This window comes from Carlito syrichta, unplaced genomic scaffold (genome assembly GCF_000164805.1).
Source record: "Carlito syrichta isolate Samal-C Ts95f unplaced genomic scaffold, Tarsius_syrichta-2.0.1 Scaffold309425, whole genome shotgun sequence".
Taxonomy (NCBI): domain Eukaryota; kingdom Metazoa; phylum Chordata; class Mammalia; order Primates; family Tarsiidae; genus Carlito; species Carlito syrichta.
This window is the reverse complement of record NW_007253521.1, coordinates 556438-573440: the sequence shown is the minus strand read 5'-3', so window position 1 is coordinate 573440 and position 17003 is coordinate 556438. Positions and strand designations below refer to the sequence as shown.

At 35.8% G+C, this 17003-nt stretch overlaps 1 protein-coding gene across 1 annotated transcript in view; it reads left to right on the top strand.

Moving 5' to 3' along the window:
* DLC1 (DLC1 Rho GTPase activating protein) overlaps window positions 1-17003 on the top strand; it is a 447354-nt gene that overhangs the window by 227343 nt on the left and 203008 nt on the right. Inside the window, exon 5 of the mRNA XM_008067229.2 lies at window positions 2140-2173. Coding sequence (XP_008065420.1) covers window positions 2140-2173 — 34 coding nt within the window. The remainder of the gene's footprint in view (window positions 1-2139; window positions 2174-17003) is intronic.

Here is a 17003-nt window from a genome sequence, read left to right as displayed (position 1 = left end):
AATTCAGGGTTAGATATACAAATGTCCATTATGCAGATACCCTTGTTGATGAGATATGCCCCCCTTCCCCAGGTAGATTCCCAGTACTGCCAATCACACTTCCCTGCTCCTCTTCCAGTTTCCTGCTACTGCCAATCCCTTTCTTATAGCATTACGATAATTGTTCAAGATCTGCTTATAAGTGAGAATATGTGACGCTCAGTTCTTTGTTTCTGTGAAATATCACTCAGTATTATAAACTCTAAATCCATCCAGGTTGCTGTGAAGTTCATTATTCTTTTCTTCTTTATGGCTGTGTAATATTCCATTGTGTATATGTACCACATTTTTAATACCACATTTTTTTTTAATCCAGTTCTCTTTGGCAGTATGGTTGGTTCCATGTTTTTGCTATCGTAAATAATGCTGCAATAAATATGCATGTGCAGGAATCTTTTTCATAGAGTGATTTGAGTTCCTTCAGGTATATTCCCAGTAGGAGAATTGTGGAGTCATATGAGAGGTCAATTTTTAGATCTTTTACGAATCGCCACACTGTTTTCCACAGAGGCTATACTCGTTTACACTCCCACCAACCGTGTAGAAGTGTTCTCTTTTCACCACATCCTCTCCAACATCTGTTGTTTTTGAGTTGTCGATGATGGCCACCCTGACTGGAGTTAGATGTTATCTCAGTGTTGTTTTAGTTTGCATTTCTTTGATGATTAGTGAGGCTGAGCATTTTTTCATGTATCTGTTGGCTGCTCATATGTCTTCTTTTAGGAAGTATCTATTCATATCTTTTGCCCACTTTGTAATGGGGCTGTTTGGTGTTTTTTCTTTCGGCATATTTTGAGTTCCTTATAGATTCTAGATGTTAGACCTTTGTCAGATATACAGTTGGCAAATATTTTTTTCCCAGTCTGTGGGCTGTCTCCCTGTTCTCTCAATGGTTTCTTCGGCTTTGCAGAAGCTTGTCAATTCGATGAGGTCCCACTCTTCTATCTTATCTCTTATGGCAAAACTCTTGGGGTTTTGATCAGGAATTGGTTGCCAGTTCCAATTTCCATAAGGGTGTCTCCTGCATTTTCTAAGATTCTTACAGTCTGAGGTTTTATGTTTAAGGTCTTTGGTCCATTTAGAGTTGACTTTTGCATATGATGATAGTTAGGGGTCCTGTTTCAATCGTCTGCATGTAGTCAACCAGTTTTTCCCAGCAACATTTACTGAATAGGTTCTCCTCTCCCCAGTGGTTGATGGTAGAGGCTTTGTCGAAGATGAGTTGGTTGAGAAATTGATGTTTTCCTTCTGGAATTTCTAGAGACAGTTCATCTTTAAGTCTTTTGAAATATCTCATGCTAAACACTATTTTAAAACTAACATTAAATCCTGGAGATTAAACTTCTAAACTTTCTATATCAGTAAATTCATGCACTGGACCAACACCAATATTAATACAAGTAAATAGTAAGCATGACTATTTTTTTCCTGAGGCTCTTGGGTGCTTTATAGAAGCTACTACATTTAGTTCTTTCAGTAACCCCGTGAAGTAGATGTGTATCCCTGCTTAATAAAGGAGGACTCTGAGCCTTAAAGGGTAAGTGCACACAGAAAATAAGGGACAAGACAGAGATGTGAGATGCCCAGAAACTGACCAGGTTGCGTTTTCTGCTTCTCAAAAACATAACAAAGCAATCTAACTACAAAAATTCTACCCAAGTTCCAAGTGTTTTTAGATTCATTTATTAACAAAGCCTCTTAAGGATAATGTGAGTATATTTTAGATTGAGTCTGCCTTTAGACAAGAAAATAATTACATGACCAAGCACCTGCCCTATCTCACACACTTAACAACACAGGATACACTGATTTGAGCAGAAACTGGCTTCTCTTGTATATTAAGACATTTAAATTGATTGCTATTCATTCAAAAATAGTTTTTGATTTAGACTGCTGGAGAATGTGCTATATTTAGGAGGAACTATAACTTATCACAGCTGAATCTAGTGACTTTACTCATAGTTTCACAGTACTAATTTTTCTATTGTCAGGCTCTATTTAATTTTTGCTCCATTTATCGTACTTTATTTTATTTCTAATGATGCTATTTGATGTTTCTTTCTAATAATACTATAAAATTTGTGTCTTTTCTTTTTTCAGGCTATTCCAGGAATTTCAGAGAAGGAAAAGGCTGGTAAGTTTATATTCTGGTTCTATCTTCTCGCCTGTTTTAGAAAAAAATTCCATCCTAAAATAGCCATTTCACTAAATATTTAAAATGCATGGGCTCAAAAACATCTGTCTAAATGTTATTGTTGAATTTCTGAAAAAGAAATTTGTTTTGCTCAAAATGTGAGAAAGCAATGTGTAGTTTCCTAACATAACAGTACAATGTGTTAGAATAAGATGTATGCTTCTTGCAACCTTACTTGTAACTACAACCACGAGTTCTCTCTTTTTTTCTTAAGTATAAGATTTAGATGTTGATCAATGTACTGGGGGATGTCTTTGGAAATCATCTGTTTGTTTTTTAACTTTTAATTTTTCATTTAAAGGTGGGGTGCAATTCAGGGTTAGGTATACAAATGTTCATTATGCAAGTACCCTTGTTGATGAGGTGTAGGAAATCATTTGTTAATAATCATGAAGATTTATTTTAATCTTAAAGACTTATTCAGTCATCACGGAAAAAGATTTGCTTGCTTTTTAAAATTGATGCTATACTATCAAAAATACAGTTATGAAGCAATGTGAATAATTGAATTGGAGAAAAACATTATGGTATTTTTCTATGTCTTATGCTCTGATTATAATTATTTAACAGCATCATGGAAGAATGGACAACTGATAAGAAACATGGAAATATGAAAAATTAGACTCAGATTGGTGGAATTATATGCTTTTTAAAAATCTTTTTTATCTTTCTCAGTATTGTCTTATGTGTTCTGTGTAAAGAAAACACAAACAGATTAAGGGTGGTTTATCAAACTTGAAGCACATCACTCAGGTCATAGACATTTGTGATTTTTAAGAGCCATATTAAAAGTTTATAGTATCTTCTCAGTGAAGATATCATGATTTCAAGTGTTTTTACACAAAAGCATTAGAGTTTTTCTGATACATTTTTTATGCTGGAGACGTTTGCTTTCTATTTCAATGATCTTAAAAACTAGATAGTTTTTATACAAAAGTTTTCATAGTTTGTATCCTTATGTGAGCTAAACTTTTCTCTCATGGTTAGGCTGTGCCCTATTTCTTCATTCAATAATGTTTAAAGGTAACTATTCTGCAGAGAAAAAAAAATATTGAACCAGCATCATGTATTAGTGCAAAAGGAAAATAACTCAATTTAACAATGTACCATGGGTTAATAATATATATAGAATGAATTTAAATTACAGTTTGAAAACTCCAATATCTTAAATAGATTTTGTTAGCTATCTAACAAGGACAAGAAACAAATGGTTAAGGGAGCATAAACATCAAAATGGAAAAGAAACTTAGCAAAAGTGTGCCTGATCTTGGGTTATGACATTCTCTTTAATTCCCAAGACCCACTGCAATTTAAACAAAGTATGTAAGAGAGCAACGTTGTCATTTTATTCCAGAATATCAGCAAATTCTTTCATACCCCAAGGAGAAGATTAGAATGTGAGTTGTTGGCTGTTTGGAGGGGAAAGGTGTGGAAATGCCATTGCTTGAGGTGATAGGCAAAGCTAACTTCTCGCTCTTCCACTTAAATTACTTATATTTGATAGGGAGAAGCATTTCATTGTATCAGACTTCTCCAATATTTTTAAATATTAAAACAAAGGACTAAATAAACAGAGGGCATAAATATAATGCAACCATTGCTTTTTAATCATAATCTTGAAAATGTTCCTCCTCAGATCAATTTTTAAAAACATAAAGTTTTCTGTTCTTCTTAACACCTTTCTGGGTCATTTCTATACCATGAGGTAAAAACTAAAAGAGTTGATAGATTCAATTCAAGCAAGTCCCATAAGATAATATATACACCCTACCCAAGCCCCAGGTACCTGAAAATACCAGCTCAGACACTTAACCACCCAGCATGGACTGATTTGAGCAGAACCTGTCTTCTCCTGTATATTAAAACATTTAAATGGTTGCTATTTACTCAAAAATGGATTTTGACTTAGACTTCTGGAGAATGTGCTGATACATTTAGGAGAAAATATAACTTTGATAATATAAACAAAAGAAATAATTTTCTAAGAGTCAGTGAATTTACCTGTCAAGACAAATGCTTATGTTTGAATAGTTTATGAATAATGGTAACAAATTTGGCAATTCAAAAGAGAATATGATTTAGTTCAAAAGTTTTAAAGGACCATAATAGTTTAAGCAATCTAATTCTTGTATTTTAAAAATTTATTATGCTCTATTTAAGATAATTTGAGTGTTTTGTATGTATAAAGTGAATCTCTTTATTCCTATCTTTGTGAGTCTCTGTTTTTAACTTTCCACTAGACAGAGGAATGGCCATGAAGGCAAGGGACCTACTCAATTTTGTGGGGGTTCATTGAGCTCTTAAATAGGATTAAGCTTCATACCCGCCCCTAAGGCCTGTCATTTCTTTTTCTCTTACAAAATGAATGTAGTCTATTGTTCCTTATTAAGAAAGTCTATTTTTAATCTGCATGACCTCTCATCCAAGCCAACTGGAACTAACTCTACCAGGCTTTGTGAAGCTGTAAACAAAATCATTCTGGGTACATTCCATTAATCATTCTTTAATTGTAGTTGTGTACCATAAGTAGCTATCTTCTATTCTGATCCACGTTGCTATGTTAATATAGCCCAGTGAGATCAATTCTCTTCTTGTCTCCCACTCTCTGATGACAAAAATTCCAAGGGAAAACAATTTTGAAATAGCTTCTTATGGATTCATTTATTCCACAAATACTTACTGAACAACATGTTCTAAGCATCATATTAGCTATATCAAAGAAACAATTATAAATAAGGCGTGATCTCTGTCCTGAAGGATTGCATAAGGCAGAAATTCTCTTCCTCTTCTCAAATGAGAACTTCTTAACCCTGTTTATTTAAAAAGCTTCTCAGGAAAATAATGAAATTAAAACATTGTTTTCAGAAAACTCCGTATCAGAAAGTGCATCCTTAGAATCTAAAAGAGTTCATTTAATTTCTTTTTTAAATTATTAGAATTAATCATGTAAGTATCAATATGTATAGTTCTATCCAATACATGATATTTTCATATAACTTCCACAATGCCATCAGAGTCTGTATACCTCTAAAAAGTGCCATTGATATATTATCCAGGACATCTGCTTCCTATTTGTGTGGGCTTTAGCAGTTACCTCCTCATTTCTCTCATTTCCAGACTATAAATAAAGAATCTGCTGTGTTGTTGTAAGCTAACAATGCTTGGCACAAAGTAGGCATTAAAAAGTGATAACTGTCCAGGCTCATTGGTTCACACCTATAATCCCAACATATTGGAAGACCAAGGCTGGCGGAATACTTGAGCCCAGGAGTTCGAGACCAGCCTAGGCAACATAACGAGACCTCATCTCTACAAAGAATCAAAAAATTCTCACATACCTATAGTCCCAGCTACTCAGGAGACTGAGGTGGACGGGTCATCTGAGCCTAGGAGGTTGGAGTTGCCGTGAGCTGTGACCATGCCACTGTACTCCAGCCTGGGTCACAGAGTGAAACTCCAACTTAAAAAAAAAAAAAAGACAGCAGTTTTTAAGCTAATTAGTTGTGCTTATAACTACTGTATATAGGCCAAATAGACACTAGCTATGTCACGGCTTTCCCTGTGTGCACTACAAATTCTACACACTTCCTCAGGCCACCAAGCTGGCCATGTGGAAGAAGGGAGAGATTGCTTTCTCCGTGAGTCTTCTGAGTAAGTTAATTCAAACAGAGGCTGTCACAGTATAGGCAGCGTTGGTTACGTTTAAACCTCTCTTTAGAAATTATTTTCTTTACTAAACTGAAATTATTTCTTGTGAACAGATAGCCTTTGATTTTCACAAAAGATTAATCCCTGAGAAATATACATGCTTCATCTCACTTTGCTATGACTCCATTATCCTCCTATATTCCTAGTCCCTGAAGTCAGTGGATCCTGTCTACCCAGCAAGCCAGCTAGGTGCCTGGGTTCTTCCACTACTCTCACCCATCCCCTCATCTCTCGCACACAATGCTGTAGGCATTGCTCCCTCATCATCCCTTGTCTATTGCTCTGGCCATTGCTTTTATGCAGGACTCCACTTTCCACTGGACTTCTGGACCAGCGTCCAGAACTGGTTTTTCTGCCTTACCCTATTTATTACATCATCACCAGAGTTATCTTTGAAAAAGCACAACCTGATTGTATCCATTTCTGCTCCAACATTTCTCTGTCTCCCTATTAGCTACAGGTTAACATTAAACTTTCTTAGTTGACATGTCTGGCTATTTGTCATCTGGATGGAGTATCACTTATTTTACCGGATAGGTCCACTTCACCTCTCAAATCAATCCTTTGCCCTAGTTCTCCCTGGCTCTGTGCCCTGAGAGGCAGACCAGGGTGAACTAAATCCATGAGATTTCCTCCTTTATGTCTTCCCCATTCAGCCAATGAGGAACCTCAGCAGAAGACTAGGAATGGCGAACAGAAGGAGGTGGGCCAGTGAGGTTGGTGTGTCTCTTAGGCTGCCCTTTCCACAAAGTTTCTGGATGCTGACAACCATTCTTTCCTTCTGCCCCGTGATTTTCTTACACTTTTATAAACAGTCCTGTTATTAAACCTCTCAATTTATCCAATGTGCCTGCTGGGATATTTGTTTACTACTGGGCGCCTCACTGATATACCTACCAATGTTATATCTTGGTTGGTTGGTTGGTTGGTCAGTCTGTCCACCTACAACTACCACATCCAATCACAGAATCACTTTTACCTCTGTATCTTTCTACTTCTGCCTAGATCAGTGGTATGCAACTACCACATGATGATAGGTAGAGATCTAGACAGAGGTAGAAAGAAAGGACAGCTTATTTAGAAAAATAAATAAATAAGGATCTTTTTTTTTTTCATCAGAAATGAAAATAGTTTCATGTAACCCAAGGAAAGAGAAATGTATCCATCCTTATGACTTAGAATGTGTTCTCCATTGACTGGAAGCACGTAACTGGGAAAATTAGCACTGCATTTTAGTCCCTAAAATGTGACTGTGAGCATACTTGAAAAATATTAATAAGAGTTCATGTAAAATCCCTCATCCTAAAATCAAAGTACACCTCACAAATTTCGTCAGGCTATATGATAGCCCATGCAAAAAAAACCGTCATTATGAGACCCAAATGACTTTTTTGTCCCAACTTGAAAATCCTATTTATTGCTTTAGATCCAACAATAATATCTCCTCCTTAATGACTTATTTCCCAGGTAGAGCTAGTCGTTGCTTATTCTGTCTGTACTCCTTAAAGAACTATGTGTTTTCTGCTATAGTTTTATTATTTTACTTAGATATGTGTTCTTTTCCCTAGGCCATGAGATTTTGGGGGTTAGGAATGTCATCATCTTTGTGTAACCTGCAATTAAAGCATCTATTCACACATAGAAGGTATTCTATAAATACGTGTAATTAATAAGTTATAATCACAAAGATGCTCTGGCTGTATTCTTAATGTTTTGGAGTTAATATGTTCCTAAAATGTGTTATTTAACTTTCCCTCTTGCTGCTGACTCTCTCCGTGGCTCCTACAATTCAGCCAAATATGTCAGCCAGGTAATTAACTAATGGTGCTATTTGGGGTTCTATCCAATACAAATGTATAAAGGGTTCCATTGAAAAAGATGACTTTGAATCTGACCTTGGTTGCATTCCTTGGTCATTTTTCTTAGTATGTTTATTCTCTTGCCTGAAGGTTGTTTGGTTGGCTTGCAAATGTTACAAATCAAGATAATGAATAACTATAGCCTGAAACACTTGTGAAAGATAGCTTTCAGAAGCATATAACAGAGAGTCATAGTCTCTCCAAACTTTGTGTTGTGGTTGTTAGGCAGAAAAAGAAAAATCAAACACTTCTTTGTGACAAATGTGCAAGGGACAAAATCATGATTTTCATTATTCCATTCCAAGCTCCTTGTAAACATAGTAAATAACAAAGCCCAGACTTGGTGCCTTCTGTTATTAATTTTATTAGCTGTTTTTGATCCCTGAAAAGGGAAATGCAGATGACAAATAAACAAACAAAAATAACTAAAATTGAAAGACACCTCCACCTTTTCCAGTCTGATCATCATTTGCTTGGACTCAGAGAATTATTCATGTGTCCTATTCCACTCTGAGCCATGCAGACCCTAAGAGATTTGCTGAAAAAACAAAGCTAAGACTGCTGAATTTCACAGTTCTCCTTCAAAAGACTCTTTCCTATGACATCTCTTTGTCTTAGTATAGATCAGATGGATTTTGTTGCTGCCTCATCCCCCAGACCAGGAACACCTTGAAGGACAGAGTTTTGTTTCATTCAACTCTCAATGTCAGGATTTATTGTAGTTGCTTGATGTTTGGTTAATAAGTGAATAAACAAGATCTTTTAAAAATTAGCAAATGTTATACACATGGTACTCCCAAAGACAAATGTAGAATCTTATCATTCTGTTCTAAGTGAAGCTCATCCTGTCACTGCAGAGAACCCCAGCTGTTTCATAGGGCCCAGCAGGGTCTGAAAATGGTCTTTATCTGGCCAGTCTGGGCTTTGACCAACATTCCAAATTCTTTATTTTCTTTCACTAGCAGAAAATGAATTTTATTATTTTTATACTAATGGTTTTAGAAATTCTCACTTGCTTTACTTTTTTAAAAAAAGTATTATAGTCTCTGCTTGCCTGCTTCTTTATGAGGAAGGAATTTAGGGTATGCCCACACATAGACTCTCAGTTTTTCTGAAACCTAATGTAAACGAACCCATGAAAAGTTGGCTGTGGTTGACTGGGCTGTTGAGAAGAAACACATTAGCTTCCAGGTATCAAGGAATTCATGAAAAATATAAGTAAGCTATTCTTAAATGCCAAGGAACTTAAGCTCATAGGATATTTTAAAATATAATTTCCTAAATGTTTCTTACTTTTCTAATGGTATATTAGTTATTGCTAAGTAGTTGAGATAAATCTACTATATTATAAGAACCAATAAAACATATTTTCCTTTTCTCTCAATTATATTTCAAGCAACACAAGTACATAATAATTTTTCTTTTAATAAGTTCCAATTCAATTGTTTTCTCCCACACCTAGAGTGGTCTTCCCTGGTCCCTGCAGTTGAAAGTAGCACTTCATTGGAATCTTTATTATAACAGTTAATGTTACTTGTGATGGATTTCTGTTCATAAATTATCTCCTGTATCAGTCAATGAGCTCTTTGAAGACAAAAACCCCCCTTTTCATCTCTGTCACCCTACAGCCAGTATGTTATCTTGCACAAAGCACATGCCCAAGAAGTACTTTTGAGTCCATCTGTTTATGCACACCAAACGGCGCTCAGTTAATCTTTTCTTGGACATTGATGAATTTGTGATGGTTGTTAATAGCTGTCTAGGGTTTCCTATGTAGATAAACCACATCTCAAAATTATTCCTAAATTCTACACTAGAAACCTCTTTAGATTCATCTGAAAGAGATATTGATCTCACACTCCTTTCTATATTAAAAATGAATCAAAGTGCTTCAAATCAATGGAGGAAAAAATGTATAGCCATGCCAGCAGAATTGTAGTTCATTTCATACTCGGCAAGTCAATGACCAGGACTTTTCACAATATTTGATGAGGTTGAAATTTCTTCTTTCAAAAAGTCGTGTGCACATTTTGGTCCTCCTGTTATCTCTTGGAACAAATGGCTATCAGCAGGATGAAGAGGTGGCTAGGAACAACCAAGTATGGGCCAGTGAGTCACTTTTGCATTTCCGTGTTTTATTGCCATTGATCTTTAACCAGTAGAAAAATTAATTTGTCATTTTTAATCTTCCCTGAAGAAAGACAATATATTAAAAAACTCCTATTTATATCAGTTTATTTAGAAAGCAATAAGAGAGCTTCAAGTTCAAATTAATTCAAAATCTTATCTGATCATTTCTTGAATGCCTTCAAATTTTTACCTTATTATAGAATTTTCAGTGCATGATTTGCAGTTCAGTTGCTTGTATTAATAATGTGAATATATATACAAGTATGTACCCATAAGATAATTGTACATTGACTCTAGTGTCTTTGAAGAAGTACATTTACTTTGGAAAAGTAGCAAGGTGTTACTTTGACTTGCCTGAGTATGAAATAACCTGCAATTCTGCTGGCATGACTGTGTTTCTTCTTATATTGAGAATCCGTTGGCTTGAAGCAGTATGATTTTTTTCTATAGGCAAGAGTTTGTATAGACCAGATCAATGTCTCTTTCAGATGAATCCATAAATATTTCTATTGTAGAATTAAGACATAATTTTGAGGTGTAGTTTATCTAAGTAGGAAATCCTAGACAGTTATTAACAGCAGAAAGCAATTCACCAATGCCCAAGCTGTTACCCATCTTGTTATCTGTGAGCTGTGCAGAAAACTAATTTGTTTATTTCAGGTGAGGCATGGATCATAGATTTAAGAAGTCATTTTGTCTGACTACTGTAATTGGGTGGAAAAATTCTCAGAGAGTTCTTAAAGTGTAACTGAAGCAAAAATGGCCACCAAAGAGCTCTCATTCACTCACCCACCACAATAGAGTATTATTTTTTGTTTTTATAATTTCCCAGCCATTGAGCTTTTCCAGAAAACACATTCTTCTGACTCACACCTGCAAATGTTATAAACTTCTTAATATAAATGTTATATCAGTTCCTTCCTATAGATTTAAGGAAATAGGTGAGTGGAGGATAACAGAAGTTAATCACTTCTTTAATTTCCCTGCCTCTTTAAGTCTATGGTCTTTTTGGCTATATTCATCTAAATGTTTTCCCCACTGTGCTGTGATTTCCTGAAAGGCAGACATTTCCTTGCACCTCTGCAATGCCAGCTTCTGAACAGGTGTTCAAGTTAATGCTTGTCGAATGAATGAACAGATAAGAGGAAAGCTATTTACTCTAGGCCTGCACTTTTCTAAGCACTTTATAGACATGAACTCATTTAGTCTTTGAGTGACCCTAGAAGTAGGTGTTATTGTTATTCACATTATAACAAAGAAGAATCTGAGACTCAGAGAGATTTCCTAAGGTACCCAAAATCACACCGTAACCAAGGCGAGAGTCAAAGCCAGCAATGCAGCCTGCAGGGCCTGCTCTCAACCACTATGCTACATGCAGTGGTTAAATGCCAAGACTCCCCAGGCTGACGAGTACATTTTTCGGTAATCTGGCCTTACCCTTCCTTTCCAACCTTATCTCCCATCCTCCTCTAACATGTACCTTCCGCTGTAGCCACGGTAACAACCTCACTTTTCTCTTGAATTTGCTTCTACATAATTTGACCTTTGCTTCTCCTGTTTCCTTTCCAGAAATTATCTTGCCTATCCCCCAAGGACTCGTTTGTGTCCCACCTTCACCTTAAAGTTCTCTGTGATAACTCCTGCTCACAATAATTTCGTACTTCTGAAATGATACAACTATAGCACAAATAGTCTAATCTGTTCGTTTTTATACTTAACCACAAGTGGTCTGTCGTTGTCCTATGAGTGTTGCGTTTGTCTCAGCAATGCTTCCCAAAAGAGTTTTTTAAAATGTCATGTAGTATACTACAGTGCACCTAGAAAGGGTTTATTTAATTAATAAATAGACTTTATTTTTAGAGCAATTTTAAATTCACAGCAAAATTAAACATAAATTATATTTTGAACTATGTGACATGCTGGTAAAGGAAAAACTATGGAGGCAGTAAAAAGATCAGTGGTGGTCAGTAGTTTGTGGGGAGAGAAAAATGAACAGGCAAAGCACAGAGGGTATTTTGGAGGCAGTGAAACTAGTTTGTGTGATACTATAATAGTATAGTCTCCTTTTCTGATTGGCTTCCTCTATTCAACAATCTGTACTTATCCCCCATGTCTTTTCGTAGCATCATAGAGTATTTCTTTTTAGCACTAAATACTATTCTATTGTATGGATATACCCCAGTTAAAGGGCCTTATTTAAATATATTCAAAAATATATTACACATTCCACTCGTATTGATTTTCATTCTTCTTCTTTAGGCAGAAGTAACTCTCTTCTCTTAACCAGTGATTTTCATTGCTTAATTTCTCTCCTTTGGAATTTCATAAGGTTTTCAAAAGAAAAATACACTACTAAATGTAGTCTCGATAACTATAATTTATTGGGTACCTACTGTGTAATGCTGAGAAGACACTGAGTGCCTTCTCTCTGTTATTTTTCATACTTACTCAGCTACACCATACATTAATCTTTCTTGCTTCAAAGCTGACGGATTCTTGATGTTTTCAAGCCCTGCATCACCCCCAAGTGAAGCAGGGCATACAAGTATGATCAAAATTAGTAAAACTATAATAATTCATATAACTTATACAAGCCACATATTCCTCTCCTTAAGACTTTGCCCTTGAAATTTACTACCTCAGAAATATTCTTCTGTTATCTTTTGACACGCTTCCTTTAGGGAATAGCTTAAGTGCCACTTTTTGCACAAAATCCCCTCCAACTGATTTGCTTCCAGATGAACTCGCCCTGACTTAGTCAGGTTTCATTATTCATCTTGTCTTCAGCTTCTAAAAGGATCAGCCTCTGTGCCCTGTGACCCCCTATCCCAACCCATGGCCAGAGTCACCTGGACTCAGGTGGACAGGGTAGAGGTGGGAGACATAGTTGACCTAAAACCAGATGGCTGATCATAGCTAATCTCTCTCTCTGTCTCTCTCTCTCTCTCTCTCTCTCTCTCTCCCCCTCTCCTTTGAATTATAAACCAGAGAGACTCAATCTGCTGCAGGCGCTTTAGCCCAAAGTTCACATAGCTGGAAAAATGGAGGAAACCATTCTGCAAAGAGAGGTAGGATGATGAAACAATAGGGCCAAGACAGAGAAGTAAGAAACAAGGCAAACTAGAAAAAGAGATGGAGAAAGTAGCTGCTTCTATCTCAGATGACTTCCTGAGTATATCAGCTCTAGCTCCCAAGAGTCCCCTGTCCACATCTTTAGATTATCACTGAATCCTTACACCTTAGGCCTCTTTTAGTTGGACCTATATGAATCAGTTCCTTGGGCTCAGAGGATTAGATATCCTTTCCCAAATTCTTATTGAATATATACTTAGTATCAAAAATTGTCTATTCCTTACTTTTATATGATCTAACATTATTTTCTTTTTTTTCATGCCTTATCTCCCAAAATGTCATAAGTAGCCTCAATGAAGAACCACGTCATATTTTTGTTTTCTGTTTATTTGTTTACTATACTCCACAAGACCTGCCAAGAACTAGGTAGATACTGAACGTTCAATCAGATCATAATTTTTTACAGCACTCTCTGTTTAGGCCACAGACCTGTGTATTATGACTTCACAATTATGCGGTGGCCCAGAGAACATCTTCCACCCCATCTCTTTTAGTCTCACTCATCCAAATCAATGCCATCATATCTTATTTATGAGATCCATCGATTTTCTTTTTTCCCCAGACTAAATAAATTGCCTCTCTTTTAATTCTTATTTTCTATTTTTTAGATTAGAACATATAGTTTATTTAGAAAGTAAATTGGAGAGAGAGAGAGAGAAAGGGGAGATTCACCTCCCCAACATAGGGGAGGAGGCCAAAGCTTAAGAAAACATGACCTGGCCATAGCTCAAAGAACACATGGCCACACCACAGCTTAGTAAGGTAATGGCCCACCTCCCTTTTTAAATCATTTAATGTTATCCTGAACATGTCATTCAGTTTTGAATTTGCATTGTAATTTATTTGAGTCAAGTACTGCTGTTCTAAACAATCCATATTTTCAATAGACAATATTCACAGTCCCACATTCCACTTAAGTACTATTAGTAAGATATTAAATGACAATAGCTAACATCGTACAACCAAAGGAAGAAAGAATATAAACAAACAAGATAAATATAAATACATATATTTGTTTGTCTGATAATAATAGAATAAGCAAAAAAACAAGGGATAACACAGTTGTTACATTTTCAAAAATAATCTTCAAGAGAAAAAAAATCAGAATTCTGTTAGATTTGCCTGAATTCTATCTATAACGTAGTGTTTTTCTAATTTTAAAAATTACATATGTTTGTGGGATGTGAGGTACATTTCCATGATTTTTTAATAATTATTATTTCTAAGGCCTCTGAGGGCTGCAATGATGAAGACAATAGCATTCATTCATGTAAGAAAGGAAAATGAGGCTTTCCTTATTTTATGACTTTACTAAAGTGGGAAGCTGGCTTATTATATCAAGAAAACTTTCATTATTTTGTAACATTTGTAAGCACTGAATTTTAGGACCTTTAATAAAAACAAAGAGCCATCTCGACCTAACTCGTGACCCCAAATCTGAAATGGTAGTCTTCATTCTGCAGCTGATCAGGAGCTGTTCTCCCAGATGGCTCAAGACAACAGAACATAAACAGAGCAATGACCCCTCATCCTCACATGCAGGGAGTGCCCTGACTGTTCTGTGATGTGGACAAGAGGACTGTGGGAAACAGACACATTCAAAATGTCTTTTCAAATGGAGATATTCCAACACGCATATAAATACTTCCAAGCATTTCAAAAGCATCACCATCTGGAATGGAAGCCAGCTTTTTAAAAAATTGCAGGTCATAGATATCAAGATATTTTCCTAAAGGAAGCAAAATATAAAATTTCAGCAAAGTTACTTTAGTTAGACTACAGACAGAAGTTAGAAAGAATCCCTCATTGCATTTTTTTTGTTTGTTTGTTTCCTGGTAAAAAACGAAATGAGGCAAGTTAACAGCACTGATCCATAGAAAGAATTCCACATCTGGAAAATCTTTGCTCCATCTGTGGTAGCTTTTCAGCCTCTCGCTCTGTCGCTACCATTTCCCATGACTTCAGCTTACCTTGCTTTTGTTTCTTTAGTGAAATTATTTAACCCTTAAAGGTTTCAGGTTTGGTTTGGTTTTTAAGAGGAAGGAGGGCAAGGGACTGCCTCATAATATTTTTGTGATTCCCTGAAATCGATTTTATTTATATTTCTTTAAGTGCCTACATAAATGATATAGATAGTAATAAATATAAATATCTGATAAATTATATGAAATGATATAATGCTTTTTCATTTTAATGGATTTAATAGGGGTGACATAATAGGTAATAGGGGTGACATAATAGGTAGACATAATGCTTTTTCATTTTAATGGGTTTAATAGGGGTGTTTACCTTCCTATTAAATTGTTCTATTTTGTTTGTCTCAAATAATAGATGTTAATATCACAAAGCACACAGAAATACATTTACATAATTGTATCATAGTATTCATTGAAATCATATACAATGAGGAAAAAATATGTAGTATTCAATTGTTATCTCACCAAATCCCCTACTATGCCTTTAGAAAGTTCCATGACACTGATGTTTGAGTTTTCTTTCCTTCTCTGTTTCATACCTTCTCCTACGAATCTAACCCAATTAAACATGTCTGCAGAGTCTCCAGCCTTGACCACTCAGCCAAGCTACACACCTCATTGCCAACTACCCCTTAGCTCCATGGTAGGAATACCCACATTTTCCAAATCCAGCACTCTCTACTTCAGTGTTTTTGCTAATCCTGTTACCTTTTCCCAAAATTTCCTTTTATACCATCTCCAAATTTCCATATCCATCTTCTCTTTGAAACCTTCCAGGATCTCTACTACTCAGAAATCAGCACTTTGCCCCCCAAGTACTATATCTGAGTACCATATAAGGTTCACATTCTTTTATTCCCTTTGTTATTATTAAGATATTTTCCCTATTATATAATAAAATTAATGCCTGATTTATCTTTGGCTGTCTTGCATATATAAAGGATACTCAATAACTTTTCTTAATCAAAAAAATGAAAGAAAGGAAAATGGCATTTTTAATTGAGAATAAAGGCAAACTCTTTCATGCAATCTTTGTTAAAGTGTGCCTCTAATTTTCTAGAATACTTGTTCAAAAAGTCATATTCCTGGATTTCTCTAAGCCTGCTGAACCAACATCTCTTAGGCTCAAGAATCACAAAGGTTAATATATTCTAGAGGAAATTCTTCTGAATTTTGAAAATTACTGGTTAATATCAGTGAAAATGTCCCCTTGTGTACTTAATCCTGAATTGTACCCCATATCTTTAAAATAAAATATATAAATATATGCACAATGTATAAATATATGTAAATATAAAATATGCAAATATATGTAAATAATATATATCAGTGAAAGTTTCCCATTTATTCATGTCCTCCACGTGCATCTCATTTCAATGGTACTTTGAAGTTTCTACTGCAGAACCACATCCTAAGGCATTTTTTTAAAAAGATGTGGGTTACAAGTCAGGATTAGGTACATAAGTGATCTACGTACAGTTGAAATTTGGGCCTCCCACTGGTTCTTACTTCGCCTGGTTTAGGATCAGGTATCTTTAGTGATGTTATGTGACCCTCCACCCCACAGTGTCCCGCTACCGCCAATCCCTTTCTTGTAGCATTATGATAAATATTCAGGATCCACCTATAATTGAAAACATGTGATATTCAGTTCCTTGTTTCTATGATAAATCACTGAGTATAGTAGACTCTAAATCCATCCAAGTTGCTGAGAAGTCCATAATTATGTGTTCTTCTTTATGACTGAGTAATATTCCATTGTAAACCGGGCTCGGTGGCTCAGCCTGTAATCCCGCGCCTTTGGGAGGCTGTGGTGAGTGGATTGCCGGGTTCGAGACCCGCCTGGGCAACTTGGTGAGACCTCATCTTTACAATAAATCAAAATGAGCCAGGTGTGGTAGCGCACGCCTGTAGTTCCAGCTACTCAGAAGACTGAGGTGGAAGGATCGCCGGAACCCAGCAGGT